The sequence below is a fragment of the Camelus bactrianus genome, chromosome 6 (assembly GCF_048773025.1).
Source record: "Camelus bactrianus isolate YW-2024 breed Bactrian camel chromosome 6, ASM4877302v1, whole genome shotgun sequence".
Classification (NCBI taxonomy): domain Eukaryota; kingdom Metazoa; phylum Chordata; class Mammalia; order Artiodactyla; family Camelidae; genus Camelus; species Camelus bactrianus.
In genome coordinates this window covers 74,311,535-74,327,718 of record NC_133544.1, presented here as the reverse complement: position 1 = coordinate 74,327,718, position 16,184 = coordinate 74,311,535, and the positions used below count along the sequence as shown (strand labels likewise).

Below are 16,184 nucleotides of genomic sequence, written 5' to 3'. Positions count from 1 at the left end.
CCTTCCTTCTACTGATCCACAGACAGAGACCTGGAGGTAGTACTGAAGATTATCCACCAGGAACGCCATGTGATTCCTCAGGCGCCACTTGATCGCGTCAGTCTGGTTGGACTTGAGGTGTTTGCGCTGCATTTGTAGGGCCCAGCAGTGCTGCAGCTCAGCTTGTACCCGGCGCACACTCAGTAAGTACTTGAAAACAACGTTGTATCTGGGACAGAAACATCAGGCTACTCAAGATAAAAACTTCACCCCACCACCATCCATGTAACAGACCTTAGGGCTCTGCACCACCCACCTCTTCCCCACAAAGGCAGGAAAGATAAGAATGGCTAGAGATATGAACAGATAAACTGGTTTATTTATATGATGGAATATTACACAGCCATCAAGATGAATGAACCTCAGCTGTACAACATAATGTGACTAAGCAATATGATTTTGAATAAAAAATGGAAATCTGAAAAGATGACATATAGCCTGATACCATTTTTTATAATGCTTAAAACAACTAAACAGAAAAAAGTACACTTTGGGAACATATATAGATGCTATAAAACTATATAAAAAGGATAGAAAACATGGAATTTAGGATAGTGGTCACTTTGGCCTGGGGAGGTGGGGGCAGGGCTGGGAAGGCCCACATAGGTAGATGGACATTATTGTCAGCATTCTAGATTTTGTTCTGGGAAGGGGTTTTATGGAATGTATGTGTGTGTTTGGGGGGGCGGGGTGAGAAGGAAGGAACAAGGGTCTTGCATGGACCAGTAAGAATGTGTTGGAAACCAAGGATTTTGGTTAATGTGATTCTCTGTCTCTAAGTCCCAGAGGAGATAAAATCAAGGATTCCCCTCACTGAGCTTAGCTAACTCTCTGATGTCGAGCCTTGTACTGAGAAGACCTGTAGGAAGAGCAGCTGATTCCTGATGGAACTGGGCTTATTTACCCTATTAAGGCAGGCTTGTGGAAGACAACCTGACTCCATCTGGTCTTAAAAATTATCTATTTCTAATGGAACAGTATACTGAAAATAGTACACCTTGTTTGGATTCTGATTTGAACAAACCACCATAAAAAGACATTTTTTAGATAAATGGGGAAATTTCAGTGTGGACTGGATATCAGATAAGAAGGATTATTCATTTTACTGGGTGTGATGATGGCATTGTAGTTACGTTAAAAACATGCCTTTTTTTTTTTTTTTTAAAAGGACACTATGAACGCATCTACAAAACAGAAACAGACATAATAAACAATCTTATGGATACCAGGGAAAGGGTGTGGGAAGAGATAAATGTGGGAGTTTGAGATTTATAAATGTTAGCCACTATATATAAAAACAGACTGAAAAAGAAGTTTCTGGGGGAAGGGTATAGCTCAAGTGACAGCGCATGCTCAATACCCAAAAGGTCAGGGGTTCGATCCACAGTACCTCCTGCAAGCAGAAGTCAATGAAGAAACCTAATTACCTCCCTCTCATAAAGGAAGCAATGCAAGCAAAAAAAAATATGTATCTTCTGTATAGCACAGGGAACTATGTTCAATATCTTGTAATAACCTTTAATGAAAAAAATATGAAAACGAATATATGTATGTATATGCATGGCTGGGACGTTGTGCTGTACACCAGAGATTGACACATTGTAAGTGATTGTACTTCAGTTCTAAAAAATGCCTATTTTTAACTGTTGTGTTAGTTTCTGATGTACAGCACATATATATGTATATTCCTTTTCATATTCTTTTTAGTTATAGGCTATTAGGAACAAGCTACTGAATATAGTTCCCTGTGCTGTACAGTGGGACCTTACTGCTTATCTATTTTATATATAGTAGTTAGTATCTGCAAATTCTGAACTCCCAATTTGTTCTCCTCACTCCCTTTCCCCTCTGGTAACCCTAAGTCTGTTCTCTATGTCTGTGAGTCTGTTTCTGTTTTGTAAATAAATTAATTTGTGTCATTTAAAAAAATTCCACATATAAGTGATAACATATGGTATTTTTATTTTTCTTTTTGGCTTACTTCACTTAGTATGACAATCTCCAAGTCCATTCATGTTGCTGTAAATGGCATTATTTTATTCTTTCTTATGGCTGAGTAGTATTCCATCATATAAATATACCACTACTTCTTTATCCAGTCATCTGTCCATGGGCATTTAGGTTGCTTCCATGTCTTAGCTATTGTAAATAGTGCTTCTATGAACACTGGGTTGCATGTATCTTCTCGAATTAATTTCCTCTGGATATATGTCCAGGAGTGGGATTGCTGGATCAGATGGTAAGTCTATTTTTAGTTTTTTAAGGAACCTCCATACTGTTTTCCATAATGGCTTCACCAAACTACATTTCCACCAACAGTGTAGGAGGATTCCCTTTTCTCTACACCCTCGCCAGCATTAACTTTTTGTGTACTTTTTAATGATGGCCATTCTGACTAATGTGAGGTGGATACCTCATTGTAGTTTTGATTTGCATTTCTCTGATAATTAGTGATATTGAGCATTTTTTCATGTGCCTATTGGCCATTTGTATTTCTTCCTTGGAGAACTGCTTGTTTAGATCTTTTGCCCATTTTTGGATTGGGTTGTTTGTTCTTTTCTTAAGTTGTGTGAGCTGTTTGTATATTTTAGCCCCTCTATTTTAAAATAGTTTAATAAAACAGGAAGGCAATACAATGCAACTGGTAAATCCAATCCCATCAGTGCTGGGCCATGACCACACATACCACCTCTGGAATCACACAAACTAACTTTTCACCTAACAACCTTCTTGATTCAACAGAGGATATGATCTGGGCTATTTGATTCCAAAAACAACAACAAGCTCACATGTAATAATCAGAATGCCCAATAAAAGCACTGACAAAGTCCATGCAGCTTACTAAGGTGGGCTGTGGGCCCTGAATCTTCTCCTTGAACCAGCTTATGTGTCATCTCTCACACCTTAGCTTCTCTAGCTCCCCAAAGTAGAGGGTTGTGAGCAGAAACAGGGAGGATGAAGAGTGGCCACAAACTGGCAGCTTGTAAATTGCTTCTTAAAAGATTGACGATTTTAGGCTTTGACCCTCCCGATCATTCCAGCATCCACTGCTTCCTACTGTCTCACATCTGCAGCTTCACTTATTGTTATCTGTCCAGCCCCCGAAGGCATCTGAGTTGGCAACGTCTGATTTACAGGCTGTTAAAAACCAGTTGGGTGGCTATCTTGCTCCCACCAATTCTATTCCTGATAATTTCTTCCCTTGGAAGTAACGTGGGTAATAATTACCTGTGAGAAACTCAAAATACTCACTTCTCCAGGACAGCAGGGGTGAAGAGAATGTGCAGTGGCCACTGCACTTTGTAGGAAAGACCTAGGGCTGCCCAGCCGGATGCAGGGGCTTCCCGGGGAGAAGTCTCCCGAGAAGGCCCCTCTCTCGCCTGAGTAGCATCTGTTAAGGAGAGAAGATGACTTTGCTCATCTAGAACCAGAGCTGCAACAAGGTGAGTAGCATTCATGAGATGAGTGCTCACTCAAGCCTGCAGTGTTCGGAGCATGAAGGGGACACAAGGGGACCTGTGGAGGGCAAGGAAACTCCCAGGAGGGGTTCACTTAGGAGGTCTCTTAGACATTGTTTCCTCAGCCTTAAAGTCTGGTGGCTATAAATAAACAGACCATTCCAGCAGCATGACAACCAAAACCAAAACTATAGCCTGGCCATGTCACTTAGCCTCTCTGGACTTCCCTTTTCTTTCATGTAAAATTAGGGCACAATGTTACACAAAAGACTAGGCGGTTTCTAAGGTCCAAAATGATGCAGTTCCTGTGGAGGTGGATGGAAGCAGACAGGAGAACAGATAGGGACCGAGAGGAGCGGAAAGATGTAAGAAAGAGGGGCCAACCTTTATGCTCCTTCCCATGATACTCGATTGTCAAGTGCAGCAGAGGGAGAAGGTTGTCATCGTCCAGCAGCACCTTGTGTGCTGACTGTTGGAAGGCCACGTTCACATCTGCAAGAAAGGACACGTGGGCTGGCGAGGTGGCGTGGCTGTGCAACAAACCCAGACCTCTCTGTCCACTCCTCCTCCAGCCCACCTAACACTAACAGCAGGGCATAGTAAACAGCGGTTGTTTTTGCTTGACTAGCGTGTGTTCCTCCTCCTCTTGCTGGTAACAGCACTTGATTTTCCTTGGAGAATCACCTCTCCCCAGAACAATCCATGCAGTTCCAGTGGGGTGGACAACACCTGAACCTCAGGGTAGGCAGGTGACCCAGGAACGATCTACCTTGGTAAACTATTTTGTTTAGGGATGTGAACAGGACCCAAGCCAGGCCAATCCAGAGACTCTATTAAGATTCGGAAAGAGTGTAGTTTTTTTTTCCCCCCCTTGAGATAAACAAAGACTTAGCAGGATATGGACTTGGTTGGAGGCCATCTCGCTACACATGGAGCAGGCCTGTCTGAGAAGAAAGGCAGAGGTGAAGATGATGACACCAAGTCCTGAAGGCGTCATGTGAGCCACTGGAGCAAACTACCTGGAGCCACCATACCCCTGACCTCTTCACTTAGGACAATCAATAAATGCTTTTGTTTCCCCCTCTGCTTAAGTGAGATTGAATTGGGTTTTCTGACATCTGCAGCCGAAAAAGTCCTCTGTTAAGTACAGTGGACATCTCTTGTTTCATAGAGCTAGAAAAATGGTAACCCTGTCTTCCCCTCTGCCTCTCTCTTTGACTCTGATGTTTACCTAACTCTCCTTATGTAGCTCGAATGGGAACAGTGATCATCCCCAATGGTCAAGGGTGACTTGACTGAAGTAGGCATAGCTTAATGTCTGACCTCTTTGATACAGATATGACACACACATACACATATACACACACACACACATATATGCATATATATATATATAAAAATAAAATCCGGCTAGGCTAGTCAAAACCCCTCTCCTGGAATCCTTTAACTTGCTAACAGAGAGACCAGGTCTGACTCCACCAGTAGACACTGTGAGGTATGTTTCTTGGAGCTGCTGGTGGCCATGTTGCCAGATGGGACTGGAGGGCCATCAGAGAGCACACAAGTGCCACCAGCAAGATACGGTAAGAGAGAGAATCCCAGCAGTCCCTGGTTTCAGTTCTCTGGCCCAGCAATGTCCCTGTTGCACTGGAGCTACAGATACAAGAGCAAATAAATTCACCTTTCTACCTAGGTTAGTTTTCCATCCTTTATGATCTAAAGAGTTCTAATACAACAAGTGACAGTAAGTCCCAATATGTCCCTTGAGAAACATATGGCTATAAATTGATGAGGATAAAATACTAGTTTGAAGGCTTGTACCATCTCTTCCAGGAAGGGTCACTAGCTAAGGTTGCTCCCAGTGACAACAGTGTGAGTCTACCTGAGAAGTCTTCCATCTTTGGAAACACTCTAACTCACCAGGCTGCTCTTATGTGGAACAGGCCTAAATGGTTCAGCAGCAGCCACGAAACACACTACAACTTCAATAAGCTGGGGCCCAGAGCAATTACCGTGTTCAGTTACTGCAGTGGGTGGTGTTTTTAACATGTGTTGAGCTGTATCAATGAAGGCCTGAAACAATTCTCCACGTCCCAGAAGGTAAAAGTCTTTAATGATCTGCAGAAAGAATTTCAGTTTACAATTCAGAAATCTAGCAGGGCCAGGAGCTCACTATCCTGAAAGAATTATGCATATAATTTCCAGTTTCATCACTTTGTGCCCAACCTGCAAAAGGACATAGGCTTTTGGCATTTCAAAGGGGCATACTTAGTAAAGGCAAGATGACTGGTGTGTCTTTAACATCATTTATTCAATGAAAACACACTTATGCCAGAAGGAAGTAAACACCCAAAGCTTTGTACTACAGTAAATCCATAGCAATAGGTAGAGTTTGCCTACTTGGATGAGGACATACAAAGCCACTCTAGATGTCTAGGGACAGGCAACCAGTGCTCTCAAGAGAGGCTACAGAGACTAAAGTCATTGTCTCCCAGCATCATTTTAAGAGTTAAAAGAACAAACAGCTAAACTATTACCTTCAGCTGACCCAGCAAATCGGACTCTTCCACCATGAGCTTCCAGAGATGCTGCAAAAAGAATCAGCAAAACAGGATCAAAGTTTCATTACAATGAAAATTCTTATAAAGAATGGTTTTGTACAAATCCAGCAACACGTTGAAAACAGAATATATACCATGACTGTATTGAGTTAATCCCAAGAATAAAAGTTTAACAGTTAATATAATATATGAGATGGAAGCATTCTGGAATTAGCTAGTGGTGATGGTTGCACAACATTGTGAACATACTAAAATCCACTGAATTGTACCTATTTTTAAATGGCTTAACTGTTTAATTTTGTTATATGAATTTTATCTCAAAAAATTTTAATATGAACGCAATTTACTACATTAAAGATTAAAAAAAAATGATCACCTCAATAGATGCAGAAAAAGCATTTGCTAAAACTCAATCCATTTGTGATTTCAGAAAGAAAGCAAACAAGGAATAGAAGGCTGATAAAGCGTATATATACCAAACCCCACCACAGACAACCTATTTAATGGCGAAACATTAGAAGAAAGTCCTTTAAAGTCATCCAACATTGTACTGAAGATTTGCCAGTGCAGGAAAAAAAAACTGAAAGGAAGCAAAACTGTCATTATTGACAGTTAATATCACTATCTGCATAGAAAGTGCAAGAGAAGTGACATACAGATTATTAGAACTAGTAAGAGAATTCAGCAAGCTTGATGATTGATATACAAAAAAATCAACTACATACCATCACCAGCATCAAAATCTCTGACTAGGATTTGTCCAGTGAAGCGATAACATCAAATCAGGGTGCCCAGAATCTCCACCCTGGTGCTCACCCCCCTACCTCTCCTACTGGAACTGAGACAGATTAGGAACTGGCCTTTGGCCCTTCTCCAGTACACATTACTAGATGAAACAGCCGACATCCCCAGGGGAATGTAAACACACAGGTCAAAATAATCAGACACGGGGAAAGCAAAAGGAATACAACAGACTAGGTAACACATACCAGCTGAAGCAGAAGTTTCAGAACTGAGCGGACAGCACAGTGAGCTGCCTGGATCGCCCCTGCAGCTGTTGGGGGTGCTGCCTGTTACTGGTGTTTTTGGCTAAAGGGAGCGCCCTTACCCATGGAACTAATTTCTGACAGACGCAGAGGTACAATGGCCTTGCTCTCTAACCTCAATGTGAGGGCTCTCTGAAGAGCCATTCTAGCTTCAGAACTCTGGAGAGAGTGGTCAAGGCTTCTGCGGCAACTGCATCGCAGTTTATTTCCTCTCTCTACTCAGTCCTGCTTCCCTCACTTCTTGCCAGATCTCAGTCACAGAATCTGTTTCCTGGGGAAATGTGACCTATGACACAGACCAAAAATTTTAAATATTCTTTATAAATATGCTTAAAGAGGTAAGGATAATAACAATACAAATATACAAAAATAAATCATAAAAAAGAACCAAGATGCTGGAGCAACTAAATAATCTACATGCAAAAAATTAAAACTTGATCTATACCTTGCACTACATACAAAAAGTAACTCAAAATGATCATAAACCTAAATGTAAAACTAAAAACAGTAAGTTTTCTAAAAGAAAACAGAAGAGAAAATCTTTTGACCTTGGCTTAAGCAAAAGCTTCTTAGACACAATACCAAAAGCATGATTCATAAAAAGACAGAAATTGATAAACTCGACTTAATCAAAATTAATATCTTCTGCTCTTTGAAAGACATTGTTAGGAGAATGGAAAGACAAGACATAGACTGGGAGAAAATAGTTGTCACGTATCTGATAAAGGCCTTACCACCCAGAACACATAAACAACTCTCAAAACTCAAAAGTAAGAAAATTAAACAAAACAAAAGCAATAAAAATGGACAAAAGATTTGGACATTTCAACAAAGAAGATATATGGATGACAAATAAGCTTATGAAAAAAATCTCAACATCACTAGTCACTAAGGGAATGCAAATTAAAACTACAATAAGGGACCAACCCAAACGTCTATCAGCAGATGATAGGAAAACACACTGGTATGAACAATGAGATACTACTTAGCAATAAAAGACTAAACTATTGATATATGCAACATGGATTAATCTCAATTATGCTGAGCTGAAGAACACCTAGGAATAAATTTAAGCAACGAAAAGATCTATACAACAAAAACTAGACGATTTTGTTGAAAGAAACCAAAGATGACACAAATAGACATTCTATGCTCCTGGATCAGAAGAACAATATTGTTAAAAAGTCCATCCAAAGCTATCTACAGATTCAGTGCAATCCCTACAAAAATTCTTATCGAAATTCCAAAGGCGTTCTTCATAGAAATAGAAAAAACAATCCTAAAATTCATATGGAATCACAGAAGATCCCAAATAGCCAAAGCAATTCTGAGAAAGAAGAACAAAGCTGGTAGTATACTTTCAGTGATTTGATTAGAACTGATTTCAGCTATACGACAGAGCTAAAGTAATCTGTAAAACAGTATGGTACTGGCATAGACACAGAGACCAATAGAACAGAACATAAAACTCAGTATCAACTTCCCTCATATACGGGCAGTCATGGAACACCCAATAGGGAAAGGACAGTCTCTTCAATAAGTGATGCTGGGAAAACTGAATAAGCATGTGCAGAAAAGTGAAACTGGATTCCTATCTTACATCATACACAAAAATTAACTTGAAATAAATCAAAGACTTGAACATAAGACCTGATACCATAAAAACTCCTAGAGGAAAATATAGGGAAGAAACTCTTTTGACATTGGTCTTGGTAATGATTTTTTGGATGTGACAACAAAAGCACAAACAACAAAAACAAAAAACCGCACAAAAACCCCTACAGAACAGAAGAAAATATATGCAGATTATCTATTAGATAAGGGGCTATATCCAAAATGTATAAAGAACTCATATCTCTCAATAACAACAACCAAAAATCCAAACAATGCAATTGAAAAACAGGCAGAGGAACTAAACAGTTTTCCAAAGATATCCAAATGGTCAACACGTACAACAGAAGGTGCCCAACATCATCAACTATCTCAGAAATGCAGATCAAAACCACAATGAGATATTGCCTCACACCTGTTAGAATGACTGTCTTAAAGAGGACAAGACGTAAGTGTTGATAATGATGTGGAGAAGAGCAAACCTGTGTGCACTGTTGGTGGGAATGTAAGTTGGGTCAGCCACTATGGAAAAACGGCATGGAGGTTCCTCAAAAAATTAAAAATAGAACTAGAATATGATCCAGCAATTCCACTCCTGAATATATACCCAAAGGAAATGAAAGCAGGATATCAAACAGATATATGCACTCCCATGTTTACTGCAGCATTATTCACAATAGTCAAGATATGGAAACAACCTAAGTGCCTATCAATGGATGAATGCATAAAGAAGATATGATATGTATATACAATGGAGTATTATTCAGCCGTGAGAAAAAGGAAATTCTGCCTTTTATGACAACATGCATGGACCTTGAGGACATTATGCTAAGTGAGGCAAGTCAGACAGAGAAATAAATGCTGTATGGTATCACTTGTAGGTGGAATCTAAAAAAGCCAGACTCGTAACAGTGAACTAGTGGTTACAAAGGGCTAGGGGTGGGAGAACAGGAGAAATGTTTAAGGGTACAAACTTGCAACTAGTAGAAATAAGTCCTGCAGATCTAATGCACAGTATAGTGATTATTATAATCATCAAACTTGCTAAGAAACTAGATTAAAAAAAAAATTATTCTCACAAGTTACTTTTACATATATATATTTAAAAATTTTTAATTGAAGTACAGTCAGTTTACAATGTTGTATCAATTTCTGGTGTACAGCATAACAGAAATTAGATCTTAATTATTCTCATCACAAAAAAAAATGTAACATGCTAGAGATGGATGCTAACTATTGCTACAATGGGCAATCATATTGCAATATGTAAATGTATCAAATCAACACGTACATCTTATATTTACATAATGTTATACGTCAAATATATTTTGATAAATGTTTTCATGTATTAATGATGAAAAATAAAACAAAAACACATGTAATAAAGACTTTTAAAAGAATTATATGTCCAGGGTAGTTTCAAAGAGTGTGATTTCAGGGAATGGATGTGATAGCTCTTCTGTAATATATTTAGAGAAGTGTTTATAAACAATTATAATAATGATGTTTATAAAAGTGCTACCTGCTTGCTAAAAAGATAAGGGTTTTTTTTTTTAAGTGAAGGGATGTGTTTGCCATTCTGTAATGCATTTACAGAAATGTTTAAAATAACATGCATTAATGATGGTTATGAGTGTTCTGTGCAAGCTAGAAAAAGTAATAAACTATTGATACATGCAACATTGATTGATCTCAAAATAATTATGCTAGGTAAAAGAAGCCTGGTTCCCACCCCTCAAAAGAAAGAGTACATGCTGTTCGATCCATTTATTAAATCTAGAAAATGAAAATTAATCTATAGTGACAGAAAGCACTTGGGGACAAGGAAGTTAAGAAGGGTGGGATAAAAGCACATGAAAGGTTGGAAATAAAGGATGGAAGAAGATACATCAGATAAATATGACCTTAAAGAAAGCTGGATAGTGACCATAATAACTTAATAAAATAGAATTTAAGTCAAAAAATATATATACATATATAAATATATATCATAAGTGATAGTGATAATGATGGATACAAAGAAGAACAATTAAGTATGTATATTTATTACAAATATGCACATGTTTACCATATAACCTGAAAATCAAGAATGAGAACATGTATAGGACTCTAGACTCGCAGAATTTACATTATCTGGGCACATGCAAATCAATTAAAAACACAAAAATGGACCCTATATTAGTCCATAAAGGAAGCCTCGATAAAATCCAAAGGACCAATATACAGACTATGTTCTCCAACTATATTGTAATAAAATTAAAAATTAATAAATTCTTTGTGTTAAAAGGAATCATAAGGAAATTAAGATTTATTTAGAACAGACTTATTTAGAACAGAATAATAATAAAAATACTACATGCCAAAAACTTGTTGGACACAGTCAAAGCAATGTGTAAAGTTTTATATACATTTCTTACAAAACAAAGGTTAAAACTGAAAAGTCAAGGCAGGAGGGGACAGCTCAGTGGTAGAGTGCGTGCTTAGCATGCACGAGGTCCTAGATTCAATCCCCAGTACCTCCACTACAAAAAAAAAAAAAAAAAAAAAGTCAAGCTTTCAACCTATGAAAATGGAAAAAGGGTAACAGAAAACTCAAACAAGGAGAAAGAAAAATAATAAAGACAAGATACCAATCAAATAGAGAAAAAAACAATTAAAAACAAAAGCTTTGTTCTTGGAAAAAATTAGTAAGATTAAACAATAAAAAGATTGAAATAAATAAAATACAAAATAAAATATAAATAGCTATAGGCAAGCAAGTATTTTTTAAAAATTAAATCTAGATGAAATGGGTAAGTTCCTTGAAAAGCAGAAAATACCAAAAGTGGTACAAGAAGAAATAAATATCTTAAATAGGCAATAATACGTTTTAAATATACTGAATCAGTAAAGATTTCTCCTCCTAAGAAACCTAGCTTAGATAATTTTTCAGGTAAGTTCAAACTTTCAGTAAAAATTCTTATCTTAAGTTAATTGTTCTAAAAATTAGAAAAAGGGGTGATGGGTAGAACTCAGTGGTGGAGTGCATGCTTAGCACATGCAAGGCCCTGGTTCAATCCCCAGTACCTCAATTAAAAAAACAAGAAAATTTCTAAAAATAGTCTTCTTAAAAAAGCAACAAAAAATAGAAAAAGAGTGGTAGACACCTAGCTCATTTTATGAGGCTTTTATAATCTTTGTTCCACAACCACATTAAGAATAATACATGAAGAGAAAAGTGTAGTCTATCTCACTAGATGTAGATGCAAAAATTCCAAATACCATACTGGCTAACCAAATCCAACAGTATATTAAAAAAAATAAATAAAACATCACATGCAAGTGCAATTTATCTCAGGAAGATTCAAAATCCAAAAATCTAACAAGGAATATACCATATGAGTGAACTAAAGGAGAAAAAGAACTCAGAACAAGAAATTGTACCTTAATTGATAGAGAATAAGTAGTGATAAATTTCAACATCCATTTATGATAAAAACTCAGCAAATGAGGAAGAGAAAGTAGTATTTTTAAATTTGATAAACTCAGGTGCCAAAGCCTATCTATAGCAAACACTAAAGTAACAGAGAAACTTTAGATGCATTATCTTTAAGAGCCAAATCAAAGATGCCCATTATCACCTACACTGTTTAACACAGTTTATATATAAACTATCGCCCCAGCTGTTGAATGCCATTCTAGGGATCCTGGCCAAGAATTTAAGGAAAAAAAAGCAAACAGTGAAAAATTGGAAGGAAAGTTGTAAAACTTTAATTGCAAATGATACCCCATCGTTACTGAGAAAACTCAATAGAATGAACAAAGTATTAGAACTAAAACACTTCAGTAAGTTGCCAGGTAAAAGATAAACCTACAAAAATTAATACCACCATTTCTCTATATAAGTAGTAACCAACTAAAGATAAAATTAACAAAAAACTACTATGTATCTCGGAATTCATTTTTAAAATCTTTTTGTTGAAGGACTAACATACACAAAGAATCGTGCACCAAGTCTAAGTTTACAGCTTGAAGAATTTCCACAGATTGAACACACCTGTGTAACCAGCGCCCTGAAAGGCCTCCTCACATCCCTTCCACCTACTGTCCTGACATCTCACACCAAAGTAGCTCTGCCTGTTTTTGAACTTTATATTGATTCACACAGTATACATGCCCTTTAAAAAAAAAAAAAAAAAGGAAAGCGATCCAAAAGGGCGGGTGAGTATAATATGTATTTGCAAGACACTCCCCGCTTTTCCTTCTGGGTATATGGTATTTCTTTAATTACTTTAAGCTTTTATTATTATTACAATTATACCTTTCCAAAAGTCTATTAACTTCAAAGAGTCTGAGCGTCAATTCTTTGTCCATCATTTTTACAAACTGAAAATATAATTTTGAGCAATATATGTATTTTAAAATTTCACAAGAGAACGATTTGGAAATACTATGTTATTCATTCAATAAAATTTTACTCTCCTCCATTAATTATATTTCCCAAAGAGTAATCAGAAAAATGATAAAATAACGGAAATAGAGTCAATAAAATAAGATGAAAGGAAGTGAAGGCATCAGACCCTTAGACAACAGTGGTCTGGGCTCTAGGTGGAGAGTCAGTCTTGAAATTTTGAATGGACAGAAATATATATTCTGGATAGTTTAGGTATTTACTTGCCCGGAAGGAATCAAATCAAGTGATACTTCAAGGTCACCTTAAGCTCTAATATTCTATGTCTACATCACAGCTCTGTCTCCAATGCCTCGGAATTTTTGAGACAGTAAACGGAAAAGGAAATCGCATTCATGATAGATCACTGTGCTCTCAACATGAGTATGTCTGATGCTAATCTTCTCAGCCATTCTAGAGACTGCCCCTAGTGCACCTGCTATGCTTCAGAATCACCTGCAGAGTGTGTGTGGTGGGTGGCTGGTTGGATGGTATAAACACAAGAACCTGCTGGTACCGACTTCCTGACCAGAGTCAGAAGCTCTGGAGGTAAGGACTCAGGACAAGTGCATGTTTTAAGACTTTCCAACGTCACTCTATGCACAGTATGAGTTGAAAACCACCAACACAGTTAACAACGCAACACAACTAACGCAAGATTTCATTTCACATCATCACACACCTGTGAATCAAATTTTATGATAAGCCACAGAACATATGCCCATTTAAAAAATTATTAGTCACAACTTACTTACTAAGCACCACCAGACAAGTTAGCTTTCTGAGTATTTTTTTCATTTATAAGAATGGAAAAATATTACTTGTTTGCTTTCCCCATAAGATTATCATATCCATAAATCAAAGAATATGTAATAAATCCATTCTAAAATATATGTAAAGCACTAAATTTAGTCAGAATCAGTTGATTTCCTGGAGTCGCTGCCAACTATAGGGACAGACTCAAAATGTTGACTGTCTGAAATGAAACCTTTATTCAACTAACTAGTTAATAAATAGCTAACTAGCAAACTCCTGTCACGTGTGAAAACGCTAAGGCCTCTTAAAAAACAGAGAATGCTTTTATTTTCTACTTCTTGCCCTTCAACCCTCTGAGATAGTCCCCTCCAAGCTAAGTTCTAATCACATCAAGAAGAAACAAAAGTCAAGTACTCAATTTCTGGGGAACTAGTGTATATTCTCTTAAGAAAACATCCTAAGAAAGACAAACCTCAGCCACAGTGCTACGTATACGGTCCACCACCTGCTCGAAGTCCACCAGGCTGAAGAGTGGTTGTTGCTTGAGACGATGCAGCTCTGCAGCAAATGTGTCCTCCTGGTTCTTCAAGATGGATCCTGCAGAATGGGAAGGCACTGTCAAAGCAAGACAGGGACCTGCACAGGCGAGGTGTGCCCTTCCTGCTGGAGCAGCTCCTCCACCTGCTTCTTGGGCAAGCATGTCGCGGCTGTGCTGAAACCTCAGAACAGAAAGGTCACTGGCCACTCGCTCCGCCCAGGCAAACTCTGAGGCCACACATTATCAAGTAAGGAGGGCCTCTGAGGATGGGGTACATCAGGCAAGGAGATTCCTACCTTTCCTAGTCAGGTTCACATTTTGATTCTCGAACATCTGGACAGATTCTCCAACAAACAGGATTTTTTCAGCAACCCGCACTGGAATGTAGGATGGCAGAATTTCCACCCGCAGGGAAAACTGCTTCAGAGATGGTGCCAGCATGTTCTCCTCCTCTATCAGGCGCTGCTCAAGGAAATCATCCATATCAGACACGATGTATGCAGTGAGAAAGGGGAAACAAGAAGACATCCAGCTCTCCCAACACATGATTTACATTTTCTAGAAGTAGGAACTTTAAATCTGAAGTTGCATAATTGTTAAGTTACCAGTCTCTAAGATGTATTCCATTTCCAGGCAGCATGACAGCACGGTGGAAACAGCAGTGGTTTGATTAACATTAGGATTTAAGTCCTCACTCTGCCCTGACTACTGTGTAAAAGCTTGTGCAGTAGATCTGGAATCCAGTCTCCTTCCTTGTGCCATGGAGTAAGTCTTTGTTTTCTTCCAGGTCTACCTGTCTATGACTTTATTATCTTGTGCATGTCTGCTCTGCTCAGCTCTTTATGCTAACCTAAGTCCCTTAGCCAAGTGGTTCTCAAAGCATGGCTCCAGGACAGCACCACTGACCTTACTTAGGAGCTTGTTAGAAATGCACATTTTCAAGCCCCTCCCCAGATCTACAGAAAATCTGGGAGGTGAGGCCTAACAGCCCGTGTTTTAACAAGCTTTCCCGGTGATCCCGAGGCACACAACAGTTTGAGAACCACGACCTAGCCCATGAAGCCCAGGATACTCACCACCCAATCACTCAGGCCCCTCCAATTCCCTGGCTTGCTTTTGATCTGACCCTTATCCAGCCCCAACCCCAACCCCTGGGCTCCATAGTCCTGACTGATTTCTTGGCCCTTTTAGTTTTGGTCTCTGGTGCTGGTGTTCCTCAGGGCACTACCCCAGACCCTCTTTTCCTCTCGCTCTCCACACTCCTCCTAAATACTCACATCTTCTGTGGCTGAACTGATCATCATAATAGACATTTTTAATCCTCTTGCATCACAGAACTCTGTGCAATTATAAATGCTATGGGCCTTTCAGACAAATACATAGACATACATTTCACAGAATCTCTGAAGCCACCCATGGACCCCAGATTAAACCCTTCTATACACTGATGACTCCTAAAAGTCTCTGTCTTTAAGCTAGATTGCTCTCATGAGCTCCAGGCTCACCCCACTGGGTATTTCCTACAGGTACCTCAAACTCAACATGTCCAAAGTTAGATCCATCTTCCTTCCCCCAATACCAGCAACCCACATTCCTTATCATCACACCTCACCTTCTACTGAAGGCAGAAACTTGGTATCATCCTAGACTCTTCCCTCTGGACCCATATCCAGTCAATCCCCACGACCTACCTATTCCACCTCCTAACTATCTCCCATGCTTCTTTATTCTTCGCCATATTTACTG

At 38.6% G+C, this 16,184-nt stretch overlaps 1 protein-coding gene across 7 annotated transcripts in view; it reads right to left on the bottom strand.

The window, feature by feature from the left end:
* TUBGCP4 (tubulin gamma complex component 4) overlaps window positions 1-16,184 on the bottom strand; it is a 39,285-nt gene that overhangs the window by 7,576 nt on the left and 15,525 nt on the right. For all 7 annotated transcript variants that reach the window (XR_006728379.2, XM_074366017.1, XM_074366016.1 and 4 more), the window contains 7 exons: window positions 14,735-14,900; window positions 14,373-14,497; window positions 6,035-6,085; window positions 5,510-5,615; window positions 3,882-3,989; window positions 3,292-3,430; window positions 31-208 (listed from right to left, as the gene is read on the bottom strand). Coding sequence is in view for 6 of the 7 variants with exons in the window: in XM_074366017.1 (XP_074222118.1) it covers window positions 31-208; window positions 3,292-3,430; window positions 3,882-3,989; window positions 5,510-5,615; window positions 6,035-6,085; window positions 14,373-14,497; window positions 14,735-14,900 (873 nt within the window). In the remaining variant the exon portion in view is untranslated. The remainder of the gene's footprint in view (window positions 1-30; window positions 209-3,291; window positions 3,431-3,881; window positions 3,990-5,509; window positions 5,616-6,034; window positions 6,086-14,372; window positions 14,498-14,734; window positions 14,901-16,184) is intronic.